Genomic DNA, 22,794 nt, shown 5'->3' with positions numbered 1-22,794 from the left:
AGATCTCTCCGTTGAGGCGGCGGATTACAGGTCCCTCTCTGCTCACTGAGCGGGGAAGGGCTTGTCAAGCGCTGCTGCTGCCTATGGAGGGATCGGATGAAAACGGACATGTCCGTTTTCATCAGATCTCACCCGATCCAATAACGACGGATCCGGACGTAGGGCCATCCGTCTGCTTTTTGCGGATCGGATGTCAGCGGACATGTCTCCGCTGACATCCGTCGCTCCATAGGCTAAAAAAACTGACAGGCGGACCTGAACGGTCCGATGGTGTGAAAGGGGCCTTAGGGAGATAGAATTATTGTTAAAGTTCACAATTTTATTATAAACTTTGTAGATGATTGTTTAGTAAATAATATTTTTTGTGAATAAAGATCCAACCTGAATAAGAAGCTGGCCGAATAAGGAGCCAACTTCTGCATTCGACTAAGAAGCAGGCCGAATAAAAAGATAACTTCAGCTTCATTGGTGACAATTGGTTTCTCTTTGGAGATATATGGAAGTTTTGCTGAAGCTGCAATATATGAGATTTCTGTTTCTGGGGGTTATCCACGTCTGTGAATCTGTTCTCACTGAAGGCGTGCCTCTGCTTGAACCCTTGTTCATCTTACTAAAGTTGCCCAGGGTTGTCACGTGTTATTATGAATAAAGATTCTAAACCACAATGTGATCTTTGCCCTATTTAGAAGACGAATCGTACAACCCCCGTTCTTTGTTCATAGCCATCCGTGTCTCTATCATCACACCGCTGCTTCTCCAGCATCTATTCCGCACCAATGTGTCCTCCTCCTCACCCGGCCCGGCCTGACACTCTGCACATGTGCGGCCCGGGTTGAAACGAAGGAGATTGCCCTAAACAAAGATGGCCGCACTGTACACGGAAAGTGTCATCTTTTATCGATGAGCGCGAAGGTTCTACGTACAATTGCTGTGGAGGGAAGTTCATGGAAGAGCTGTGAGAGGATCCGCTGTGTGAGGCCTGTGTGAGCGTTACGGCCACATGGAGGAAGACACGGATGCCCCCCCGGAGAGGGACACCAAGGTGAGTGCGGGGAGGGGATCGGTGGGTGACTTGCCTAGTGTCAGGGCATGCTGGGAGGACTGTACCCACCACAGATGGTGTCAGGGCATGCTGGGAGGACTGTACCCACTATAGCTGGTGCCAGGGTTGCTGAGAGGACTGTACCCACCACATAGTGCCAGGGTATTAACAAGACAAAGATGGCTGCACTATACACGGAAAGTGTCATCTTTTTATTTCATTGATGGGTGCGAAGCTTCTACGTACGACTGCTGTGGTGAGTGGTGGAAAGCTCACGGAAGAGCTGTGAGGGGATCCGCTGTGTGAGAGTTATGTTGTAGAAGGAGTCGCATTCTTACCATACTCAAAATCTGGGGTTTTGGTGCTATTTGGGGAGCAACCATGGTATAGGTATGTTCTGGCACCTTGTGTTAGAAATGCCCTCATATTTGATTCTCATGTAATCAGTACAATTTGCTCGGTCATGGTTGATGGTGGCCTGACTTGTTACTAGTGCTGAGGAGTTAAGCTGACCATACACTACGTACTGTATGTACAATCTCCTTTAGCTCTGCCAGCAACTATGTAATGTAAGGATATGTGTGTCTGGATTGAATGAATTGTATAGGTTTGTCCTTCATATTAGAGTTTATGTAAACTTTTTAAATGAGATTGTGCAGGCTTTGTGCAATCAGATTGTAGTGTGTATGGTCAGTGGAATCCCTGAGCGTTTCTTTCTGGAGTGGCATGTTATAAATCCGGAAACTGTTATACGTCCACTGACATTCTACCAGACCTGCTCTAAACACAGATGTTTTGCTTATTTAACAGGATTTTGTGTTCAGACAGTTGACAAAGTTGCGTATCTTCGAACCTCCACAAGACCTTCCCAAAGATCGATCCGCTCTCTTGGCCATATCCAACAAGTATGGGGTCCTGTTTGTTGGCAGTCCTTTTGGTCTGAAGATTTTCTCTACCAACGATGTTCTGATCCCTATAAAAACTGGAGTGGACCCAAACAGCATTGGTAGGTTTAGTTATTTTAGCAACATCAGATCTGCGCTCAGAGTCTTTCATGAATGCGGAAAAAGCAAAGTGGATAGTGGCCTTATATCAGAGATCAGTTTCATTCTGTAAAAGTCTAGAAAATGGACATTGGAACCAGACTGCTCATTTGGCACTATATCCCCAATTTGCTTTGTCATAAACCAGTTAAAATGTATTTAATGGAAAAAAAAAAAAAATGGAGCCTGAAGTAAACCCATAAGAGTTTCCCAATTCCTCTAGAATTGGTCAGATTGGGAAATGATTGCCAATCATTTCAGGTCTATGGACTTTTCAAGAAAAAGGTTTTTTTATTTTACAGATAGATAACACGTCCACTATTGCTGCTATACAACAGGAGTGATCTGATCGGCACCCCTGCCAGTGTGTTCCTTCAGCAGTACTGACCAAGCTCTCAGAGGCTGCCACTGTTTAGAGATGTGTGGCTACTCTTTGTTGCTTTTCAGTAGGTATCTAAGTCCAAAATGATACTGCACAACATGACGTGCTATGGGAAATAAAGGTTGTCCCCTCAAGAAAGCCAGGCATCGCTGTCCTAGCACAGGTAACCTCAAAGCCCCTCATCAGTGCTGGTAAAATAGCCGATTGGCATGAGTTTGAAGCAGAATGCCCTTGGCCATCAGCAGTGGGGATGAAAAGGAGACATGGTAGAAGGATCTTGCCTCTTTATTTTAAACGTGAAATACTGTTTAACCTTTTCACTGCTGCACGCAGTAAAATGCAATGATTACATACACCCCCAAAACATATATTTTCTGAAAGCAGAAAGCCTGTAGAATAAAATGGTACCTTTTTTTTTAATGTTACACGTTAATTGTGTTACTGTTTGTCAATCTACATTTTCAGTAAAAAATACACTCAAATTATATTTCATTACACACTAACGCAATATGATACTTGTTTTTTGGATAAATTATAAAAGATGAGTTTGCATAGAGTAAACAACAAATACCAAATATTACAAGGCTTAAAATTGCCCGATTGTAAAATGGCGAAGGACTACAGTACCTATATTTGCCCATAGACTCATCAATTTAGAGTTAAGGTGGTGCGAAAGGCTGAAGGTTTTACCTTTTATGCATTCTATGCATGAAGGTGAAAAACCTTCACTATGCAGCTCCCCCCAGCCCCCCTAATACTTAAAGCGGAGTTCCACCCAAAAGTGGACCTTCCGCTCATTTGTTTCCTCCCCCCCTCCGGTGCCACAATTGGCATCTTTCGTGCAGGAGGGGGGGACAGGATACCTGTCTTTGACAGGTATCCTGTTCCCACTTCTGGGAGCCACAGCCGCGGATAATGACATCACCACTTGGCTCCCTCCTCTCCCCCCTGTCGCCGGGCCAGTAGGAGAGAGGAGGGGAGCCTCGTGTGTGCGCACTAGGGTTCCCAGCGTGAAGCTACAGTAAGGCTACACTGCCGGGTTCCCTTGCCTACAATGGCGGCGGCAGCACCTGACAGCTGATGGAAACATCAGCTGTGGTGCCGACATCGCTGGACTCCAGGACAGGTAAATGTCCTATTATTGAAAGCCAGCAGCTGCAGTATGTGTAGCTGCTGGCTTTTAATTTTTGCAGCGGTGGGCGGACCTCCACTTTAAAGTGATCACCTTTACTACAGAACTGCCTATGCAGATAAGGGGCATCTATAGATAAAAACAAACTATGTATCTCTGACTGAAGCTGAATAAAGCCCTTGCTATAGGTGTAGTCCATTTACATACCTTATGAAACCTGACTGGAATACTCCCAAGATGTTACTAAGTGAGGCCTAGTCATCCTCCACCATCACACGAGTGAGCTCTCAAATGCTGAGCTCAGGGCTACTGCATCAGGGGAGAGAAAGAGTATGTGTGTGGGGGGGGGGGGGGGAGCTCACTCCTGTGATGGTGGAGGTGAGCAGTGATGACTAGGCCTCACTTAGCAACGTTCTGGGAGTACTTAGCAACATCCTGGGAGTATTCCATTTGGGCTTTATAAGGTATGTAAATGGCCTACACCTATAGCAAGGGTAATATTGATCTTTAGTCAGAGCTGCACAGTTTGTTTTAATCTACAAACATCCCTTACCTGCAGAAGCAGTTTTTTTGTAAAGGTGAATTATCCTTTTAACCAAACACAATCTAGTGATGTGCACGAGAACAGCTTTTCTCCCGGATCTCTGCCTCCTCATTGGCTAAGAGACAGCAATGGGAGCCATAGGCTTCCGCTGCTGTCGGTCACAGCCAATGAGGAGGGAGCCGAGGACAGGGCCGAGCCTCGTTCTGTGTGTCTTAAGGACGCACAGATCAGGGCGCGTGAGCGAGTGCCCCCATAACAAGCGGCCTGCTATGGGGGCACTCGGAAAATAGGATGAGCCAGGAGTGCTGGCAGGGGACCTGAGAAGAGGAGTATCGAGGCTGCTTTGTGCAAAACCACTGCACATAGCAGGTAAGTATAACATGTTTGTTATTTAACAAAAAAAAAAAACTTTTTAATATCACATTATCTAAATAAACAGTGCTCAAGAATTATAGTTAGTCGTCATTTTCATACTTGTGTGCACCGGGGGTGCGCTTTTCTGTGTTCATGGGTACAGGGGGGCTATAAGCCTGTGACTGGACAGTTAAGGTAAGAAGACTGATGATATCATCTCTCTGCACTCTCACCCTCTCAGTTGTTTCATTTTTGGTATATAAGCTCTGCAGCACAACAGATTTTAAAAATACCTGGACTCTGAGTTTAGCTTTAAATTTGTTGGCTAGTACAATGTGATCTCTAGCTAAAAGTAATATAACTGTTTTGGATGTATTGGCTCTATCATAAAAATTATACATTGGTGATACATACTTGCAGTTATTCCCTGGGAGCCCTTTGACATAAGATACTCATTTTGGATATTCGATTTCAGTTGCGAAGGTTAAAGTATTCTAAATCCATGAAATGAAAAAATGAACAAAGCTTATTCTTCTCTAGTGTGTACTTGCCTCTATCCAAAGCACCCAGTATGATTTCTGTTTCCTCATTCCTCTGCTGTCTGCACGAGTCACTGCTGACAGTTTGTGCTGACACCAGACAATCCTAAAAGACTGCTCCCCCCCCCCCTTCCCCAGCACACAGCAGGTGATTGATGGCCTCAGCTGTGTATGCTTCCACTGTGTAGAGGGGGGTCCACCCATTCTCTTTTCAGGTCTCGGATTACACTCCATTCAAGCAAACAAGGCTGCAGGGAAACAGACAGTGTGAACCTTCTTAGTTCAAAGCAAACTAGGCAAAAATGCATACTTTGGGTTTCAGAGCTTTTATAGTGCTTAGGATGGGTTGAAAGCTGCAGGAATGTGTACAAACCTCCTTCCTTTCACTGGATTAGCCCTTATAGCAGTGACAGGTTTCTCTGTTGTATTTAACATCACAGACTGTTGATTGTGTGTGTGTTTTGTTTTTTTTTTTTTTGCCTCTTTTGTGCAGCTGCCAGTCCACCTGGGATTGATGTGCCAACAAAATATCCAGTGCATCATGTGGCCATGAGTTCTGACAACCTGACGCTGTCTGTCTGCATGTCCTCCAGTGACAGTGGCTGTATAATCTCCTTCTATGATACTCGTACACTACTGAACAAGGTATTTGGATCAGACTTTCATTATCTTTTTTTCAATTATTAGTATTCCTATAGTACAGAAATTATTTTACAGATTTGTTCTGTTTTTAACAGTACTGGCATAAATAAAACATTTGTTGTCTAAAGCATATCTAAACTGAAAAAGAAAAATGTCATATGTTACAGTTCTTTAACTTAGTGGCTGTCTTAGTTTTTATTTTTCAGGCTTTTCCTTTTTCATTTCTACTGGTGACCCTGCCAGTAACACACTTCATGTCCTGGGGTGACTACACTCACGCCTTAACTATATCTATCCAAGGATCCATGGTTGCCACCCAGGCTGAGTTTTGAGCTCATCCAGCTGCCACCAGGAAATGAAAGTTGGCAGGATGGCTCCCTCCCCTACTCCCAAGTACAAGATCCGCACTCTCTACACTTCCAGCCATCAGCACATCAGCAGCGTTGCATCTTAAAGTGGAGTTCCACCCACTTTTTTTTTACTTTTATCTTAATATATCATTGGCAATATTTTCTTCATTGATCGTTTTTTTTTCTTTTTTTTTTTTTTTTCCTTCCAGTCAGCTTACCTTGTTTCTAAGCTGTTCCATTTTACTTCCTCCTTCTCCCACCCGCGGCTAATTACATCATTTCCTGCGGCATGCTCTCTCCTGGGAGCTTGGTGTCATAATTCCTATGAGTCAGTGTGGATCGCCGCCGATCACCTTTGTGAGATTCCATTGCGAGATATCTTCGTTGCCATCACAACGGGGTGGGCACTTCTGACGCCCATTGTAATGGCAACGTGAGAAGTTTCCCGCGCTGCGAGCCTCTCATACTGCGCATGCGCGAGAACGGGCGGTGCGTGCTGGTCGCTCAGATGCACTGTATCCCAGAAGATAATGCTTGTGGGCTTCACATGCCCACAAGCAATATGGGATCTGCCAGGACAGGAGAATCTTACTTATTTTTTGACTCAAAATCAGAAATCGAGCGGCGATATATACAAAAAACGTGAGTGGTATATTTATAAGTTGTGATTGTAAGATATTCACTAAAAAAAAAACAAAAAAAAAACAATATATCTTTGGAACTCCGCTTCCAAATCTTCTTTGCTGCAGCTGCCCCCAGAGCCCCCCCCCCCCCCCATTGGCTCCCGCTGCTGTCACTCAAATCCAGTGACGCGGGGTGCAGGCCCAAGTCCCGCTGTCTGTACCAATGGATGCAGGAGCGTCCTGGCACTTCACCTTCATTGAGTGCCCCAAAAAAGCGTTTCTCCATGGGGGCACTCTATGAAGGGGAAGTGCCAGGAGTACCGGCGGGGCACCCCAGAAGAAGAGGATCATGGCTGCTCTGTGCAAAACCCTTGCACAGAGCAGGAAGTATACCATGTTTGTTATTTAATTTTTTTTTTTTTTTTTTAATTAATTTTTTTAAATCTTTGCATTCACTTTAACTTCAGCAGTCAAGTTCTGCCCCATCCTGCACTTTACTTTTATACAGGGAGAACACCGATAACTTTAAAGTGGAGGTAAACTCTCCATTTTATCTTGTACCTACAGGTAAGCCTATAACAAGGCTTACCTGTAGGTACAGTGACCATCTCCTAACGTTTAGGAGATGCTGTCGGTGACGTCACCTGCGAATGCGCTCTAGAGACTGCATCCCATGCCATACCTTCAGAGCCCCGTGCTGGAGCTAAGGGTGGATTCATATTGTGACAGCGGATCGGGATCTTCTCCCCGCACCCACTGTCACAGTTTTAAAAAAAATCGCTGGCCTGATAACATGCACACAAGTTGACACAAAGGGGTTTGAATGGCTATTAAAGGTAACCATCCTCACCGGTTATCTGTTTGCTTGTAATTTGTGTGTGTCTATAAAAGGTCAATGAGTTTCTGGACTCCTGACAGGCCCTTGCGTCTTTCATCCAGTGCTGCACTAACATTTCTGGATTCTGAAGTCATAGATAAAGCAAAAGAATTGTCAAAGCATCTGCAGGAAAAGGTAGTTAAACTGTATAAAAACTGGAAAGGGATATAAAAAGATATCCAAGGAATTGAGAATGCCAATCAGCAGTGTTCAAACTCTAATTAAGAAGTGGAAAATGAGGGGTTCTGTTGAAACCAAACCACGGTCAGGTAGACCAACCAAAATTTCAGCCAAATAGCTAGGAAAATTGTTCGGGATGCAAAGAAAAACCCACAAATAACTTCAGGTGAAATACAGGACTCTCTGAAAACTTGTGGTGTCGCTGTTTCAAGATGCACAATAAGGTAGCACTTGAAGAAAGATGGGCTGCATGGTCGAGTTGCCAGAAGAAAGCCATTTACTACACAAATGCCACAAAGTATCCCGCTTGCAATACGCCAAACGGCACAGAGACAATCCTCAAACCTTCTGGCACAAAGTCATTTGGAGTGATGAGACCAAAACTGAGCTTTTTGGCCACCATAAACGCTTCATTTGGAGAGGAGTTAACAAAGCCTATGATGAAAGGTACACCATTCCTACTGTGAAACACGGAGATGGATCGCTGATGTTTTGGAGATGTGTGAGCTACAAAGGCACAGGAAATTTGGTCAAAATTGATGGCAAGATGAATGCAGTATGTTATCAAAAAATACTGGAGGAACATTTGCATTCATCAGCCAGGAAGCTGCGCACGGGACCTACTTGGACATTCCAACATGACAATGATCCAAAACACAAGGCCAAGTCGACTTGTCATTGGCTACAGCAGAATTAAGTGAAGGTTCTGGAGTGAGCATCTCAGTCTCCTGACCTCACTATCATTGGGCCGCTCTCGGGAGATCTCAAACGTGCAGTTCATGCAAGACAGCCCAAGAATTTCCAGGAACTTTTTGCCAAGAGGAATGGGCAGCTTTACCATCTGAGAAGATAAAAAAGAGCCTCATCCACAAATGCCACAAAAGACTTCAATCCGTCATTGATGTTAAAGGGGTCAATAAACGGTATTTAAAAAAAGGGGGTATGTAAACTTTTTATCAGGGTCATTTGGGTAGTTTCTGTTGCCATTATGATTTAAAAAGAGTAAACACAGTTGATTGATAATAAATGGCTTCAGCCAAACACTAACCATGAGTGAAAGAAAAGCAGTTTTTGTGTTATTCATATTCTCTGAAAAATGTCCAAGAAATGATAAATTCTGCCAGGGTATGTAAACTTATGAGCACAACTGTATAAAGTAGTGTTTATAAAAGTAAAATGCCTAAACTGTAAGTGTCTTACTGAATTCTGTCTCTTTTTCTCTCTCTCACTCTCATAGGCAAGGCAACCTAAACAGACCTTTGCATCTCAAAGACTTTTGCAAGATGCTGGCAGTTTTGTTACAGACCTTAAATGGAACCCAGTAGCTTCCACTGTGGCTGTCTGTCTAAGTGATGGGAGCATCTCCGTCCTACAGGTCACAGATACTATAAGTCTGTATGCCAGCCTGCCCCCAGCTACTGGGGTTACCTCAGGTGAGTATCTTTTTTTTTTTGTACAATTAAAGTGAATGTGTTTGTTTCTAAACATTTTACTCCTAAGGATCCATGCATACTGTTCTTAAAAAAAAAAAAAAAAAAAAAAAAAAAAAAAAAAATGCCAGTTCCCTTGAAAAAAAGTTTTTTTTTTTTTTTGTTTTTTTTTTTTGACAGAAAGCTCCAATCAAAAACGCAAACCAGAAGGATTTTTTTTTTTTTCCCACCTCCAAACGTTGAACTCAAAATATGCCTTTTAATCGTCCTAATGTACATGGACACATAGAATAACATTAAGCTGCTTCTACAGGCAGAAAACAAAACTCCTGTAGAAGCAGCGATTTTTAAGCCAGTATACATGGAGCCTAACAAAGGGAAATATGTGTTTGTTTTTTGAGGTTCTTTTGGATAAATGTTGGTGCATTTTTGATGAGCCAAATTACAGTGTTCAATGTGTTGTTGCGCCAAATCACTTTAGTGAAATGCTACAGTTTCTATGAATCTCTAATGGTGTGCACCAAAATAATCACACGGCAATGTTTTAAGTTAGACTTCTAAATGTATTTCATTACCACAGTGGCGTAAATACTGTAGCGAGGAGGGGTGGACAGCTAAGAGCAGCACTACAAGATCAAGTGGACAGTTATATCTGTGGACGGACAAAGTACCATTATTTAACAAACTGCCACGCAAAACTTTGATTTATTTGACGCAGAAATACTGTTTAAATGCCCATATAAAAGTTGGCACGTATTTCTGTGCACTCTAACCTTTGTATTATAGTTTTGTAATAAATGTAATTTCTGCCTAAGAAGTTTGTATCTGTTTGTAGAAAATAACAATCCTACCTCCTATTCTATTGGGCATTGTTTGGAAAAATCAGATTTGGACCCTTTAAAACAGTTAACCATATAACTGTTAAAGTGGGAGTTCAGTCAAACACTAACTAACTATTCTGAAATCTACTCCCACCTCCATTCTAAGGCTATTCTATCTACCCATTGAACGGAAAGATCTGTATACTTACCTATGCTAAGGACATTCTGGTGCTGCCACATGATCAAGCCCCAGCCCGAGCTTCAGTGTAGCGGAGGGACAGCCGACAACGGATTCTCCGTAGTAAGCCTCAGTTCACATATATACAAATTGGATGTGTTTTAAACCACATCTGATTCGCATGACGTGAATTGAACCAGCTTTCTAAGGAGCAGGTTCACATATCTGTGGTGCAGTGGCAGTGCGATTTCAATGCAAAATCAAAGAGTCCTGTGTGTTTTCTGAGCACTGCTTATTGATTGGGACAAGGGCCTCTTCCCAACAACCTTTGTCAGTGTTTGTGGGTGTCTGCGGGCGGTGGGCTTATCGGGATCTTGAAGCTCCCTTTAACGAGAGGGGCCCCAGATCCTGGCTCTCCCCACCCCTATGTGAATGAGTAGAGGTACATTGTACCCCTACTCATTCACCAAAAAAAGTGTCAAAAAGAAATAAAAACTGACAGTTTTTGACAATTCCTTTATTAAAAAAATCAAAAACAATGTCCCCTAGTGTAGATCCAGCGTCAATCACGATGAATGCTACCAATAACCCAAAAGAAGGGAATAAAACCGTTCCAAACGCGTCGCTGACTCCCGCCGTCTGCCAGCTAACCCATCTGACAGTTTCTACATAGCTATGGGGTGGGGCCGCCCGGCAGTGTCACTGGGTGGCCCCGCCACCTTGTGACATCATCGGCCAATGCCTGCTGAGTTAATGATGTCCCAGTGGATGGGGTCACCCAGTTAAGTCTTCGGGTCGCCCCGCCCCTTAGTTAACCACTTGCCGACCAGCCACAGTACATATACTGTGGCAGGTCGGCTCTATTGCGCAAAACTACGTACCTGTACGTCGCTTCATGCAATAGATACTGTGGACACGTGGCGGACTCTGTCAGCTGGCCACTCGCGATCGCAGTACAGAGAGGCAAAACGGGGCTCTGCCTTTGTAAACAAGGCAGATCCCCATTCTGACAGGGAACAACATGGAGATCTGCTGTTCCTAGTGATCAGGAACAGCAATCTCGGTGTTGTCCCAGTGAGCCCATACCCCACACAGAACACACCCAGGGAACACAGTTAACGCCTTGATCGCCCACTTAACCCCTTCCCTGCCAGTGTCATTTATACATTGATCAGTGCATTATTTTTTTTTTTTTTTTTTTTTAGCATTGATTACTGTAATAATGTCACTGGTCCCCAAAAAGTGTCACTTGTGGTCAGATTTGTCTGCCGCAAAGTCGCAGTCCCACTATAAAATCGCAGATCGTCGCCATTACCAGTGAAAACATTAAAAAATAAAAGTCCATAAATCGACCCCTTATTTTGTAGACTCTATAACTTTTGCGCAAACCAATCAATATACGCTTATTGCAGTCCAACATGAAGATATAAGAAGATGTCGAGTGTAGTTGGCTTGTTTTAGGAACTATTCTATCCTTGTGAGCAAGCTCATTGGGGTGGAACGCATTTAGGGAGTGTGATTCTTCTTTTTTTTGGGTGGAGACTTTTTGCACTTTATCGCAAACAGAATAAAGTTTTAAAGAGAGTTGGCCTTTAAGTGATTGAGCTAAATAGTGTCTGCAAGTTATTGTGTTTCTATGTTTAGGCTTATTTGTCAAAATTAAAGCAAAAAGCTTATGTATTGCCATCAACAACTAATCGAGTGCCTGTGACTTATGGCAGGAAAAACACCAAAAAAGTTGAAATCTGACTTTCCACTTGTTTTATGTATAGAAGTTGATATTCTAAACCTTCCATTTTGTTTATAGTGTGTTGGAGCCCCAAAGGAAAGCAGCTGGCTGTCGGAAAACAGAATGGCACAGTTGTACAGTACCTCCCGGTAAGTGTGGCTTGTCCCTGATAATGGAGTAAGTTTGCTTTGAGATTTTAGCAGTTTTGCTCGTATTTATAAACTGGTAATTCCTTTACACTGAAGACTTAATCTGGTGAACACTATACGTTGTAGCCTAAATTTAGTAAACCCTTTACAATATAGGCTTAAACTTACACTATAGGTTAAATGTAAATCAGTGATCTAATGTTCTACCTGCTTTCCTGTTTTGCAGTCTTTTGACTTTTCATTTTTTCCAAAAGTAATGGAGGAGAGATGGGATTACTGTGTGTGACATTCCCAAATTTGAAAGAGATTTAAAGGATATCTACTGGCTCAAAAAAGTGCCACATGTCCCCTTCAATCTCAACAAACTAATATTACTAACTTTTTGGAAAGCATTGTACCCATAATCAGGGGTGCAGTGTCAGGCTTCTGCAGACAAGCCTTGTAGCTTTCTGCTAGTACCTGCATACAGGCTGTCTACTTGAAAGCAGCAGGGCTTGTGACTGAACTATGAGAGAGCTCATCAGCGCCCTTGCAGTTCATTCAGAACTACAAACTGCCAGCCATAGTGGATAACGGTACTCGTAGTTCATTAATTCACAGGAAACTGTGTGGGCGAAGCCCTGCACGGCTGCACTCTCTTCAAAAAGTGATAGTGGGTGTGGGGAGAAGATCTGGCAGCAGGAGCTGGAACATGTTCCAAAAGGTGAACTTATCCTTGAATACTTTGCGAAGGAAGTTATAGTTTGTAGGAGACTTACTCTGTTGAGATGTCAAGCTTTGATTTGTTTCCTTGTTTGTTTATTTGCTTCTTACTTCTGTCTTTTCATCCATTACTAATTGAAGTAATGTTCTCTTTCAGAATCTCCAAGAGAAGAAAGTTATTCCCTGTCCTTCCTTTTATGATTCGGATAATCCAGTTAAAGGTAAAAATGATTCCGCTCTGTTATTGATGTTTTGGGGCATTCCCTCACAGTAGAACAGAAATGCGAAGCATTAGGAAGTAGCCTAGGTTCACACATATACGGTGCGGGAAATGCAGCTATCCCTGCGTGTTTCCCACAGTGCATTGTAATCGCACTGTGTTTGCAACCTGTTGTGGGTGTCAATACAAAGTTATTGACACCCCAAAAGGATTGCAAATGCAGTGTGGTTTGCCCGCACTGGATCGCATGGTACAAAACAGTCATGCAATACGGTTGCCGAGCGGCTCCAAAAAAGTTGCCTGCACTTTCTTGGTTTGATTCGAGCCCGTTGGGTCTAGGTCCACACATGTACTGTGCGGGAAATGCACTACATTGTAATTGTACTGTGTTTGTGATCTGCTGCAGGTGTCAATACAAAGTTAACGCCCCAAAAGGATTGCAAACGCACTGTGGTTTGCCTGCACCAGATCGCATGATCCAAATCGACCATGCATTGCGGTGCGGCTCCATAAAAGGTTCCTGCACTTTTTTTGTGCGATGCATGCAATTTGAGCCCATTCAACCTAGGTTAGCTCATATGCGATGTGGCAAATGCAGTACGCGTTTCCTGTACTCCATTGCAACTGCACTGTGTTTGCAATCTGCTGTAGGTGTCGATACTAAATTAACAACACCCCAAAAGGATCACAAACTGTGATTTTCCCACACTAGGTCGCATTGTACGAAATGACCACACGATGCAGTTGCTGGTTTTGGCTTAAAAAAAGGTACCTGCACTTTTTTGGTGCAATGCCATGCGATTTAAGCCCATTCCAAATAAATGGGCTCTATTCACACCACACTGAATTGCATGTGATTTACACAGGAATGTGGTGTGGTTTCTGTGCTATTCACATGTGGATTATAGTGTGAACCAGGACACAGTGACTATGGAACAATCGATTGATACTCCATGCTTATAGAAAGAGCAATATTGTTTGTAAGGCAAACTTGTGTTTGCAAATGGTGCTCCATGGTACCTTGCAGCCTGCAAGCAGTGTTTCCTGTACTGACTCCACCTGCTGAAACCCCTCCTCTTAGCACCTCTGCAGTTCAGAAGGCAGGCTCTGTGAAATATGTGACAGAGCAGTGCCTATCAACAGGTCAGAGTAAATGTGTCACAGAATACATGGAAGTAAGGTGTGGGTATCTTCAGAAAGTAAGTGTACAAACAATACAAAGATCATTCAAAGTAATAGGAGTAGGCTAAAAATAATTCAAATACAATGAGGAAATGAGTGTATGATTTTACATTTTGATCACATATATGCTTTAACTAGATGTACTGCTGCAACATTTTCTTTCCCAGTTGTTCACACACATCCAACATGCTTCCCGTCCTTGTACAGTATGTTCTATTCAGTGCTTTCAGTACTTTACATCTAGAGGGCTGGGAGAGCAGTTTTACTTACCCAATACTCTGCTCTTGCAGATTCCACCGCACTTCTAGACCAGTTCACATAGCCTTGTCCCCTGCACTCTGGCTGGTGGAGTTTTAGTAATCTCAGTGTAGGGCTTTAAAATGTATGTAAACCCCAAAGATGAACTGCTCTTGTTCGCTCCCTTTTTGCTATATTTGTTTGATAAGTGCAAAAAATGACCTGTTAATCCTGACAGAAATCCTGTGGGCTACTGATTCTTGTGCTCTCTGCCTGTGCAGATGGTTATCAGTTAGCATAGTTCCCAGGTGTCTTTGGGGAAACAAAACACCTCCCTCCTGTGTTATGGAGATGGTGAGATAGGGAGGTATTCTGTAGTTTTGTAGGGTGACAACACTGCTTTTCTGTAGGTACATTAGGTTGAGTGAGCATTGTCATCTTTTAGAGAAAAAGCGTGTTACTGGCAGGATAATAAGATGAAAATAAAGTGAGAAAATAACGGGAAAAAAAGAAAAGTAATGCAGCCACCACGTCACACAATGAAATTCAAACAACCAATTTATCTTCCTGTGCAGCCAATGAGTAAATACTGGTGTGTGTGTGTGTGTGTGTGTGTGTGTGTGTGTGTGTGTGTGTGTGTGTGTGTGTGTGTGTGTGTGTGTGTGTGTGTGTAGACTAGATAAGCTTCATGTTCAACTCGAACATCGCATGTTCGACCGTTCGTCGAATTACGAACGATATGGGTCGTTCGTGGCAATTTCGGGTGGCGCGTCACGGCCCATAATTCACTGTGGCATCGCAGTGCATTGCTGGCTGATGATTGGCCAAGCATGCACTATGACCCACATGCTTGGCCAATCACAGCGCCGTCTGTACAGAGAGCCGTAATTGGCCAAAGCCAGGGTGGCTTTGGCCAATTATGTCTCAGGGGGTTTAGTACACGCCCCACACTATATAAGGCCGCCTGCACGTCGGCCCTGTGTAGTGTGTTTCGGCGTTGAGAGAGACAGTGTCATTTGATTTAAGTTGGATATAGTAGGCAGGCAAGTCAGTTAGCTGCAATAAAGGAAAAAATCTTGCGAGCCGCAATGATCAAATACCTTATAGGAGAACCAACTGTATTAAAATATAAATGCCCAGCTGCAAACGCAGATCACGTATTCATAGCCGTGCAGTAAACATAAAAGGAAAAACTTGCGCTGCGCTTAGGTATGTGTTATTGTGTGTGTTCACCCTAATGGTACCATGTACATTCAATCACAAGTATATAAATGACCCAAAACTGTAGTCAATTTTGCATGTGCAAATCAATGCACCAAAGAAGTGCAATAAAGTACAAAATATGATAAATTCAAAGTGCAATGTGCAAATGATAAAAAACCAAATGAACTCTGCATATATAAATAAATAAATACAATAAACATTAATTGATGATACTCAATAAAAATAGAGATGTGCACTACACATAACACATGCAAACTCCAATAGGATCATGTAAGTGATAAGTGATAAAAAATAAATATATACATATAACCATATAAGTGATATGTGATATTTGAGACAACAAATTGTCCTTATTGTTGAAAAATCCTCCAGTGTAACATCACACAGCAATGTGCAGTGAAAAAGTTCCAAAAGTAACAGTGATGCACGAAGTGTTTCACAGAAAAAAATCCAATTGCTGTATCAAAGTGCCCAGATCATGCCGTGATGTGCCTCGGTGACCCCCAAAGTGGTTGCGCTCACCTTAGAGCGTGTGACACAGTGTTCAGCTGCGTCAATACACGCTATGGAGCCACCCCTGGGCTCAGTAATAGATTACAGCTGATCTCCCAATAGGCTCTCTGCTCATGTCTCCAGCAGCTCCTGCCAATCCCCGCAGAGGCTGGTTGGCGGCGTCAAGTGACCGCAGCATAGAGAGAGCGCCAGTGCCCGCCTGATTCTGTCACAGCCTCGGAATATGATGGCACAGATCAGGCGTTGGGATCTGGAAAGCTTTTCTAAGATTTTGTATGGGGAAGAAGTAAAAAACCGGAACAGCGCTTGTCAGAGCTCTGACAAACGCTGTTCCGGTTTTTTACTTCTTCCCCATACAAAATCTTAGAAAAGCTTTCCAGATCCCAACGCCTGATCTGTGCCATCATATTCCGAGGCTGTGACAGAATCAGGCGGGCACTGGCGCTCTCTCTATGCTGCGGTCACTTGACGCCGCCAACCAGCCTCTGCGGGGATTGGCAGGAGCTGCTGGAGACATGAGCAGAGAGCCTATTGGGAGATCAGCTGTAATCTATTACTGAGCCCAGGGGTGGCTCCATAGCGTGTATTGACGCAACTGAACACTGTGTCACACGCTCTAAGGTGAGCGCAACCACTTTGGGGGTCACCGAGGCACATCACGGCATGATCTGGGCACTTTGATACAGCAATTGGATTTTTTTCTGTGAAACACTTCGTGCATCACTGTTACTTTTGGAACTTATTCACTGCACATTGCTGTGTGATGTTACACTGGAGGATTTTTCAACAATAAGAACAATTTGTCACTTACATGATCCTATTGGCGTTTGCATGTGTTATGTGTAGTGCACATCTCTATTTTTATTGAGTATCATCAATGAATGTTTATTGTATTTATTTATTTATATATGCAGAGTTCATTTAGTTTTTTATCATTTGCACATTGCACTTTGAATTTATCATATTTTGTACTTTATTGCACTTCTTTGGTGTATTGATTTGCACATGCAAAATTGATTACAGTTTTGCGTCATTTATATACTTGTGATTGAATGTACATGGCACCATTAGGGTGAACACACACAATAACACATACCTAAGCGCAGCGCAAGTTTTTCCTTTTAAGTCAGTTAGCTGCACTTAGTGTATATGTGTATGTGTATATGTGTGTGTGTGTGTGTGTGTGTGTGTGTGTGTGTATATATATATATATATATATATATATATATATATATATATATATATATATATATATATATATATATATATATATATATATATATATATATATATAATTTATTTGTATTCAGTTTAGCTAGATCCGTTCCTGTTATTCTCTTCCTACTGACAGGCAGGTGTTTTTACAGTATTTACAGCTACCTGAAGAAAATTGCTGGTGTTGTTCTGCTGATCCTATTAGCTACAGAATTTACAGTTAGTGTAGTGCATCCTCTGCACAGTGTGCACCTAAAGCTACCTGAAGAAAATTGGTGGTGTTCTTCCGATCCTATTAGTACCGCAGACAGCTGTAATATTTACAAGTTAGTGTAGAGCGTCCTCTGCACAGTGTGCACCTAAGGCGCCTTTCACATGGGCGGCTATTCTGCCGCAGTTAAAAGCATGTTTTTTTTTTCTGTGAAATTCAAGACACCAGGCACTGCGATCAGCTGCATTTGTACAGTGCGATTTAGCTGCAGTGTCAATTAAAAAACACACATACACAGGTTTTAAAAGTAATTTATTAGGCAGCTCCGGGGGTCTTCTTCCGACTTCGGGGGTCTCTCAGGCCTCTTCTCCCTCTCTCCGGTGCCTTCTTCCTTCTGCCGGGCTCCTCCGCTATCTTCTGCCCGGTCTTCTTCCCTGAGACGTCTTTTTCCCTCTTCTCTTCCAGAGATGTTGACACAATGCTCCCTCTCGCTGTAATGCTGTGAGCGAGTTCCGCAACCAATTATTATATAGGCATTGGGGCGTTGCCACCGGGTGATGTCACCCGGTGACCCCGCCCCCCTTATGATGTCACAGTCCCGGGGCATAATGGGACTGTCGTGTCAACATCTCTGGAAGAGAAGAGGGAAGAAGACGTCTTAGGGAAGAAGACCGGGCTCCTCCGCTAGCAAGAGAGCGGCAAAAGAGCAGAAGATAGCGGAGGAGCCCGGCAGAAGGAAGAAGGCAGCGGAGAAGAACCAGAGAGCACGGAGACGACACCCGAGAGAGGGAGAAGAGGCCTGAGAGACCCCCGAAGTCGGAAGAAGACCCCCCGGATGTGCCTAATAAATTACTTTTAAAACCTGTGTAGTGTTGTGTTTTTTTTTTTTTTTTTTTGACACTTTTTTTTCCCTAGGTGAATGGGTAGGGGGTACGATGTACCCCGTACTTATTCACATAGGGTGGGGGGGCCGGGATCTGGGGGCCCCCTTATTAAAGGGGGCTCCCGGATTCCGATAAGCCCCCTGCCCACAGACCCCAACAACCAACAGCCAGGGTTGTCGGGAAGAGGCCCTTGTCCTCATCAACATGGGGACGAGGTGCTTTGGGGTTCCCCCTTGCCCCAAAGCACCAACACCCCTATGTTGAGGGCATGCGGCCTGGTATGGTTCGGGGGGGGGGGGCGCTCACTCATCCCCCACCCCCTTTCCTGACCGACCGGGCTGCGTGCTCGTATAAGGGTCTGGTATGAATTTTGGGGGACCACCACGCGTAGGGGGTGCCTCTTGGAATCCATACCAGACCGAAGGGCCTGGTATGCTCTTGGAGGGGAATCCATGCCGGTTTTTTATTTAAAATTTGGCGTGGCGTCCCCCCTCAAGATTCATACCAAACGCAGTGCCTGGCATTGGCGAGGATCCAAGTCGGGTTCCCTGTGCTTGTCGCTCATTTGGAAAGGAAAAAACATTTTTCCTTTCCTGATGAGTGAGCCAGCTCGGCGCTGCTATCCGCAGCTGACACAGTGCACTGCGGTTATGTGCGGATAGCTGTGCTAAATCTCTCCTGAACCCAGTCAATTCTATTTTTTCTATCAACACAAAACCGCATGTAATCAAAATGCAGCTAAACGCAGTGTGTGAATGGGGCCATTGGAAAGCGTTGTGTGCGTTTAGCTGCGGTAGAAAACTGATAAGAAATATGCAAAGAATTACAGGAGATGTCGACATTTGCCTTGTTCCTTATATGCTCTTTTTCTAGCTAAAATGGCCCTTATTGTTTATGCAATCTGCTTAGTTCTGACCAACACCTACAACAATATTTAAAGAACTAGCAAAAGTTTACGAAAATAGGAAATCTTGTGAAAGACACGCTGGATTTGACAATAAGTGCTGGTTCACACTGCTGCGCTGTGAATTTGTTCCGTTTTTTTTGTCCTGTGTGAGGTGCGATTTTACCGCAAATTTCAGGAGTTGGTCATAGCTGCGATTGATGTTCTAGCCAATGGAATCATAATGTAAAAAAAAAAAAAAAAAAAAAAAAGGGTATTAACTTCCTGTGTACTTCCTGGTTTTTGTGGAGAGTAGTGTGGTGGAATTCACACATATCTGAACCAACAATGCGATTCCAGAACGATTTACATTGATGTCTATGGAGACTAAATTCGCAACGCTATAAACTCGCATAAGACGCTTTTTTATCGCATCGCATTCGTAGGGGAATCGCAACGCATGTATGTGAATGACGGTCATTGAAAACAATGACTTTATGGATGACATGCGAATTTAGAATGTTTTTGACGCATCACATTCGTTATGAACTCGCATCAGTGTGAACCGGCACTCAAGCTGACAATGCACCATAAGTCACCAGTGTGCCTTAGCCAATGGCAGTTTGCCAAATACTGCTATAAAACAACCTGAGTACAGTGTTTCTGTGTGACTCTGCATGGAACTCCTTGCTGTGAGAGTTCACCCCTATGTATCGATACATTTGTAATAAATCTGTCTTCTAATCAACATGACCGGAGTTGACTGATCAGTGAGAGAATGGAATTTTACAGACAAAAACGCAGCTAAAAGCACAATTCTATCCGTCCGTGTGAAAGGGGCCTAAAGCTACCTGAAGACAATTGCTGCTGTTCTGCTCCTATTAATACCACAGGCAGGTACAGTACAGTTAGTGTACTGCGTCTTTTGCACAGTGTGCACCTAAAGCTACCTGAAGACAATTGCTGGTGTTCTCATACTAATAACACTACAGGCAGGCAGTTGATTCTGCTAGCTGCAGTATCAGTGTGTGTGTGTGTGTGTGTGTGTGTGTGTGTGTGTGTGTGTGTGTGTGTGTGTATGTATACACACACACACACATCCCAGCTTTGTGCAGCTACATCTCACTGCAGGCCATTAGTGTGTCTGGAAGGCCAACAAAGAGAGGCAGACAGTCACAAGCCAATAAAAGAGGGCAAGCAGGCTCTGTGTCTAGAAGCAACAGTGCTGGTCGTGGAGACGGTGCATCCTCATCAGCACGTGGCCGTGGGACACACTTGTCCTTTTTTCGGCAGCTGGCCGTGTTGAGCCGCAACATGCGGAAGACTTGGTAGAGTGGATGACCAAGCTGTCCTCATCCTCCCCATCCTCTCTCACCCAGGCTCAGGGTACTTTGGAAAAGCAGCTGCCAACGCGGCCTCTTGTCTCAGCTGAATGGCATCAGTCATTCCTTCCCTAGCCCCACCATGTCCTCCTGAGGAGTCCCCTGAACTGTTTGACCAAAGTTTTGGGTACATGCTCCAGGAGGATGCCCAGCGTTTTGAAGGATCCAATGATGGTACCCAGCTAGAGGAAGGCAGTAATGTGAGCCCAGAGAGAGGGGGTGCCCAAGAAGGACAGCAATCTGGCAGTCATGTTCCCCCTGCTGCAGCATACTGCCAGCTTTGCTCCAGTGATGAGGAGGGAGGGGATGATGAGGTCACTGACTCCACGTGGGTGCCTGAGAAGAGGAGGAGGAGGCACATCACCAATGAGGCAGGATGCCCTCCAGGGGCCAGCTTAAGGGCAGCACCCTGACTGCATCACACTGCAGAACTCCGCATGTGCAGGGCGCTGCTGTCTCTGCGTGTTATTCCAAAAGTTCTTTGGTGTAGGCCTTTTTTGAGACGAGTGCTTCAGATCCCACCGCTGCTATTTGCAACATATGTCTCAAGCGTATCTTGCGTGGCCAAAACATCACCCCCTTGTGCACCACGTGCTTGACCAGACATATGTCGACCTGGCATGCAGTTCGTTAGCAAGCGTACCTAAAAGACCCACACCAAACAACAAAGGGGACCTCTCCTTGCTCCTCATCAGCTGGGATCTCCAACCCCACTATAGCTTTAGTCCTCTCTGAGACCTGCACTGGGAGGAATGAAGGTGTAGAATTAGATGTGTCACAGCCAAGTACTTGTGGGCAATCTGCTATCGGTACACCGACGTCAGATTGTACCAGGCAAATTTCCCTGCCCCAGCTGCTGCACCACTGAAAGAAGTTTGCTCCCAGCCATCCACATGCCCAGCGGTTGAATGCTAGCTTGGCTAAATTGCTAGCACTTCAACTGCTTCCTTTTCAGTTGGTAGACTCTGCCCCCTTCTGTGAGTTTGTGGAATGTGCAGTTCCTCAGTGGCAGGTTCCCAAACGACACTTTTTCTTACGAAAGGCGATTCCGGCTCTCTACCGACATGTGGAAGGCAATGTCTTGGCCTCGCTGGACAGGGCGGTCAGCGGTAAGGTGCATATTACCGCTGACTCATGGTCCAGCAGGCATGGACAGGGACGTTACCTATATTTCACAGCGCACTGGGTGACTCTTCTGGCAGCTGGGAAGGATGCAGGACAGGGTGCAGTAGTGTTGGAGGTTGTTCCGCCACCATGCCTCCAAAATTCTACTAGTGGTGATTCTGCCACACCTCTCTCCTCCACCCCCTTCTCTTCTTCTTCCTCCATGGCCTCTTCCTGTGCTGATTTGTCCTCGGAACCAGCGGTGCTCTGTAGGCGTTCAAGGGGTTACGCAAGCATGCAGGCCAAAAGATGCCATGTGGTACTTGAGCTGGTGTGTTTGGGGGACAGGAGCCACACTGGGGCAAAGATTCTGTCTGCTCTGCAGCGGCAGGTTCAGAGGTGGTTGACGCCACACCAGCTTAAGGCAGGTTTGGTGGTTTGCGACAATGGCACCAACCTCCTCTCTGCCCTCCGACAGGGACAACTGACCCATGTGCCCTGTTTGGCTCATGTCCTTAACTTGGTGGTGCAGTGGTTCTTGGGCAGGTACCCGAGCTTACAGGATGTCCTGAAGCAGGCCAGGAAAGTCTGTGTGCATTTCCTCAGGCCATATAATGCCAGTCCTCAGCTGGCTGACCTCCAAAAGGAAACCTGCCCAAGAACCACCTAATCTGTGACATGCTCACCAGGTGGAACTCAACGTTGGCCATGCTGCAGCGGCTGCACACGCAGCAGAGGGCCATCAATGAGTACCTATGCGACTATGGCACCAGGACAGGGTCAGGGGAGATTGTTTGTTTGTTTGTTTGTTTGTTTGTTTGTTTTTTGTTTTTTTTTCCCCACGCCAGTGGGCTATGATCAGGGATGCATGCACTGTCCTGTCACCATTTGAGGAGGCCACGAGGATGGTGAGCAGTGACCGTGCATGCATCAGTGACACTGTACCTCTTATCCACCTGTTGGAGCACACGCTGCCTGGAATAATGGACAGGGCACTTGAGGCAGAACAGAGGGAGGAAGAG

General features: G+C 44.5%; 1 protein-coding gene across 2 annotated transcripts in view; it reads left to right on the top strand.

Moving 5' to 3' along the window:
• The first annotated feature begins 834 nt into the window (after positions 1-834).
• The window catches only part of NUP214 (nucleoporin 214), a 179,739-nt gene continuing 157,779 nt past the window's right edge, over positions 835-22,794 (top strand). For both annotated transcript variants that reach the window (XM_073630314.1, XM_073630313.1), the window contains exons 1-6: positions 835-1,042; positions 1,853-2,048; positions 5,530-5,681; positions 8,946-9,141; positions 11,945-12,015; positions 12,875-12,938. In XM_073630314.1, the coding sequence (XP_073486415.1) occupies positions 1,001-1,042; positions 1,853-2,048; positions 5,530-5,681; positions 8,946-9,141; positions 11,945-12,015; positions 12,875-12,938 (721 nt within the window). In that variant the 5' untranslated portion in view covers positions 835-1,000. The remainder of the gene's footprint in view (positions 1,043-1,852; positions 2,049-5,529; positions 5,682-8,945; positions 9,142-11,944; positions 12,016-12,874; positions 12,939-22,794) is intronic.

Source organism: Aquarana catesbeiana, linkage group LG05 (assembly GCF_042186555.1).
Source record: "Aquarana catesbeiana isolate 2022-GZ linkage group LG05, ASM4218655v1, whole genome shotgun sequence".
Taxonomy (NCBI): Eukaryota; Metazoa; Chordata; class Amphibia; order Anura; family Ranidae; genus Aquarana; species Aquarana catesbeiana.
Note: the sequence above shows the minus strand (reverse complement) of the source record. Positions and strands in the feature narration are given on the sequence as shown.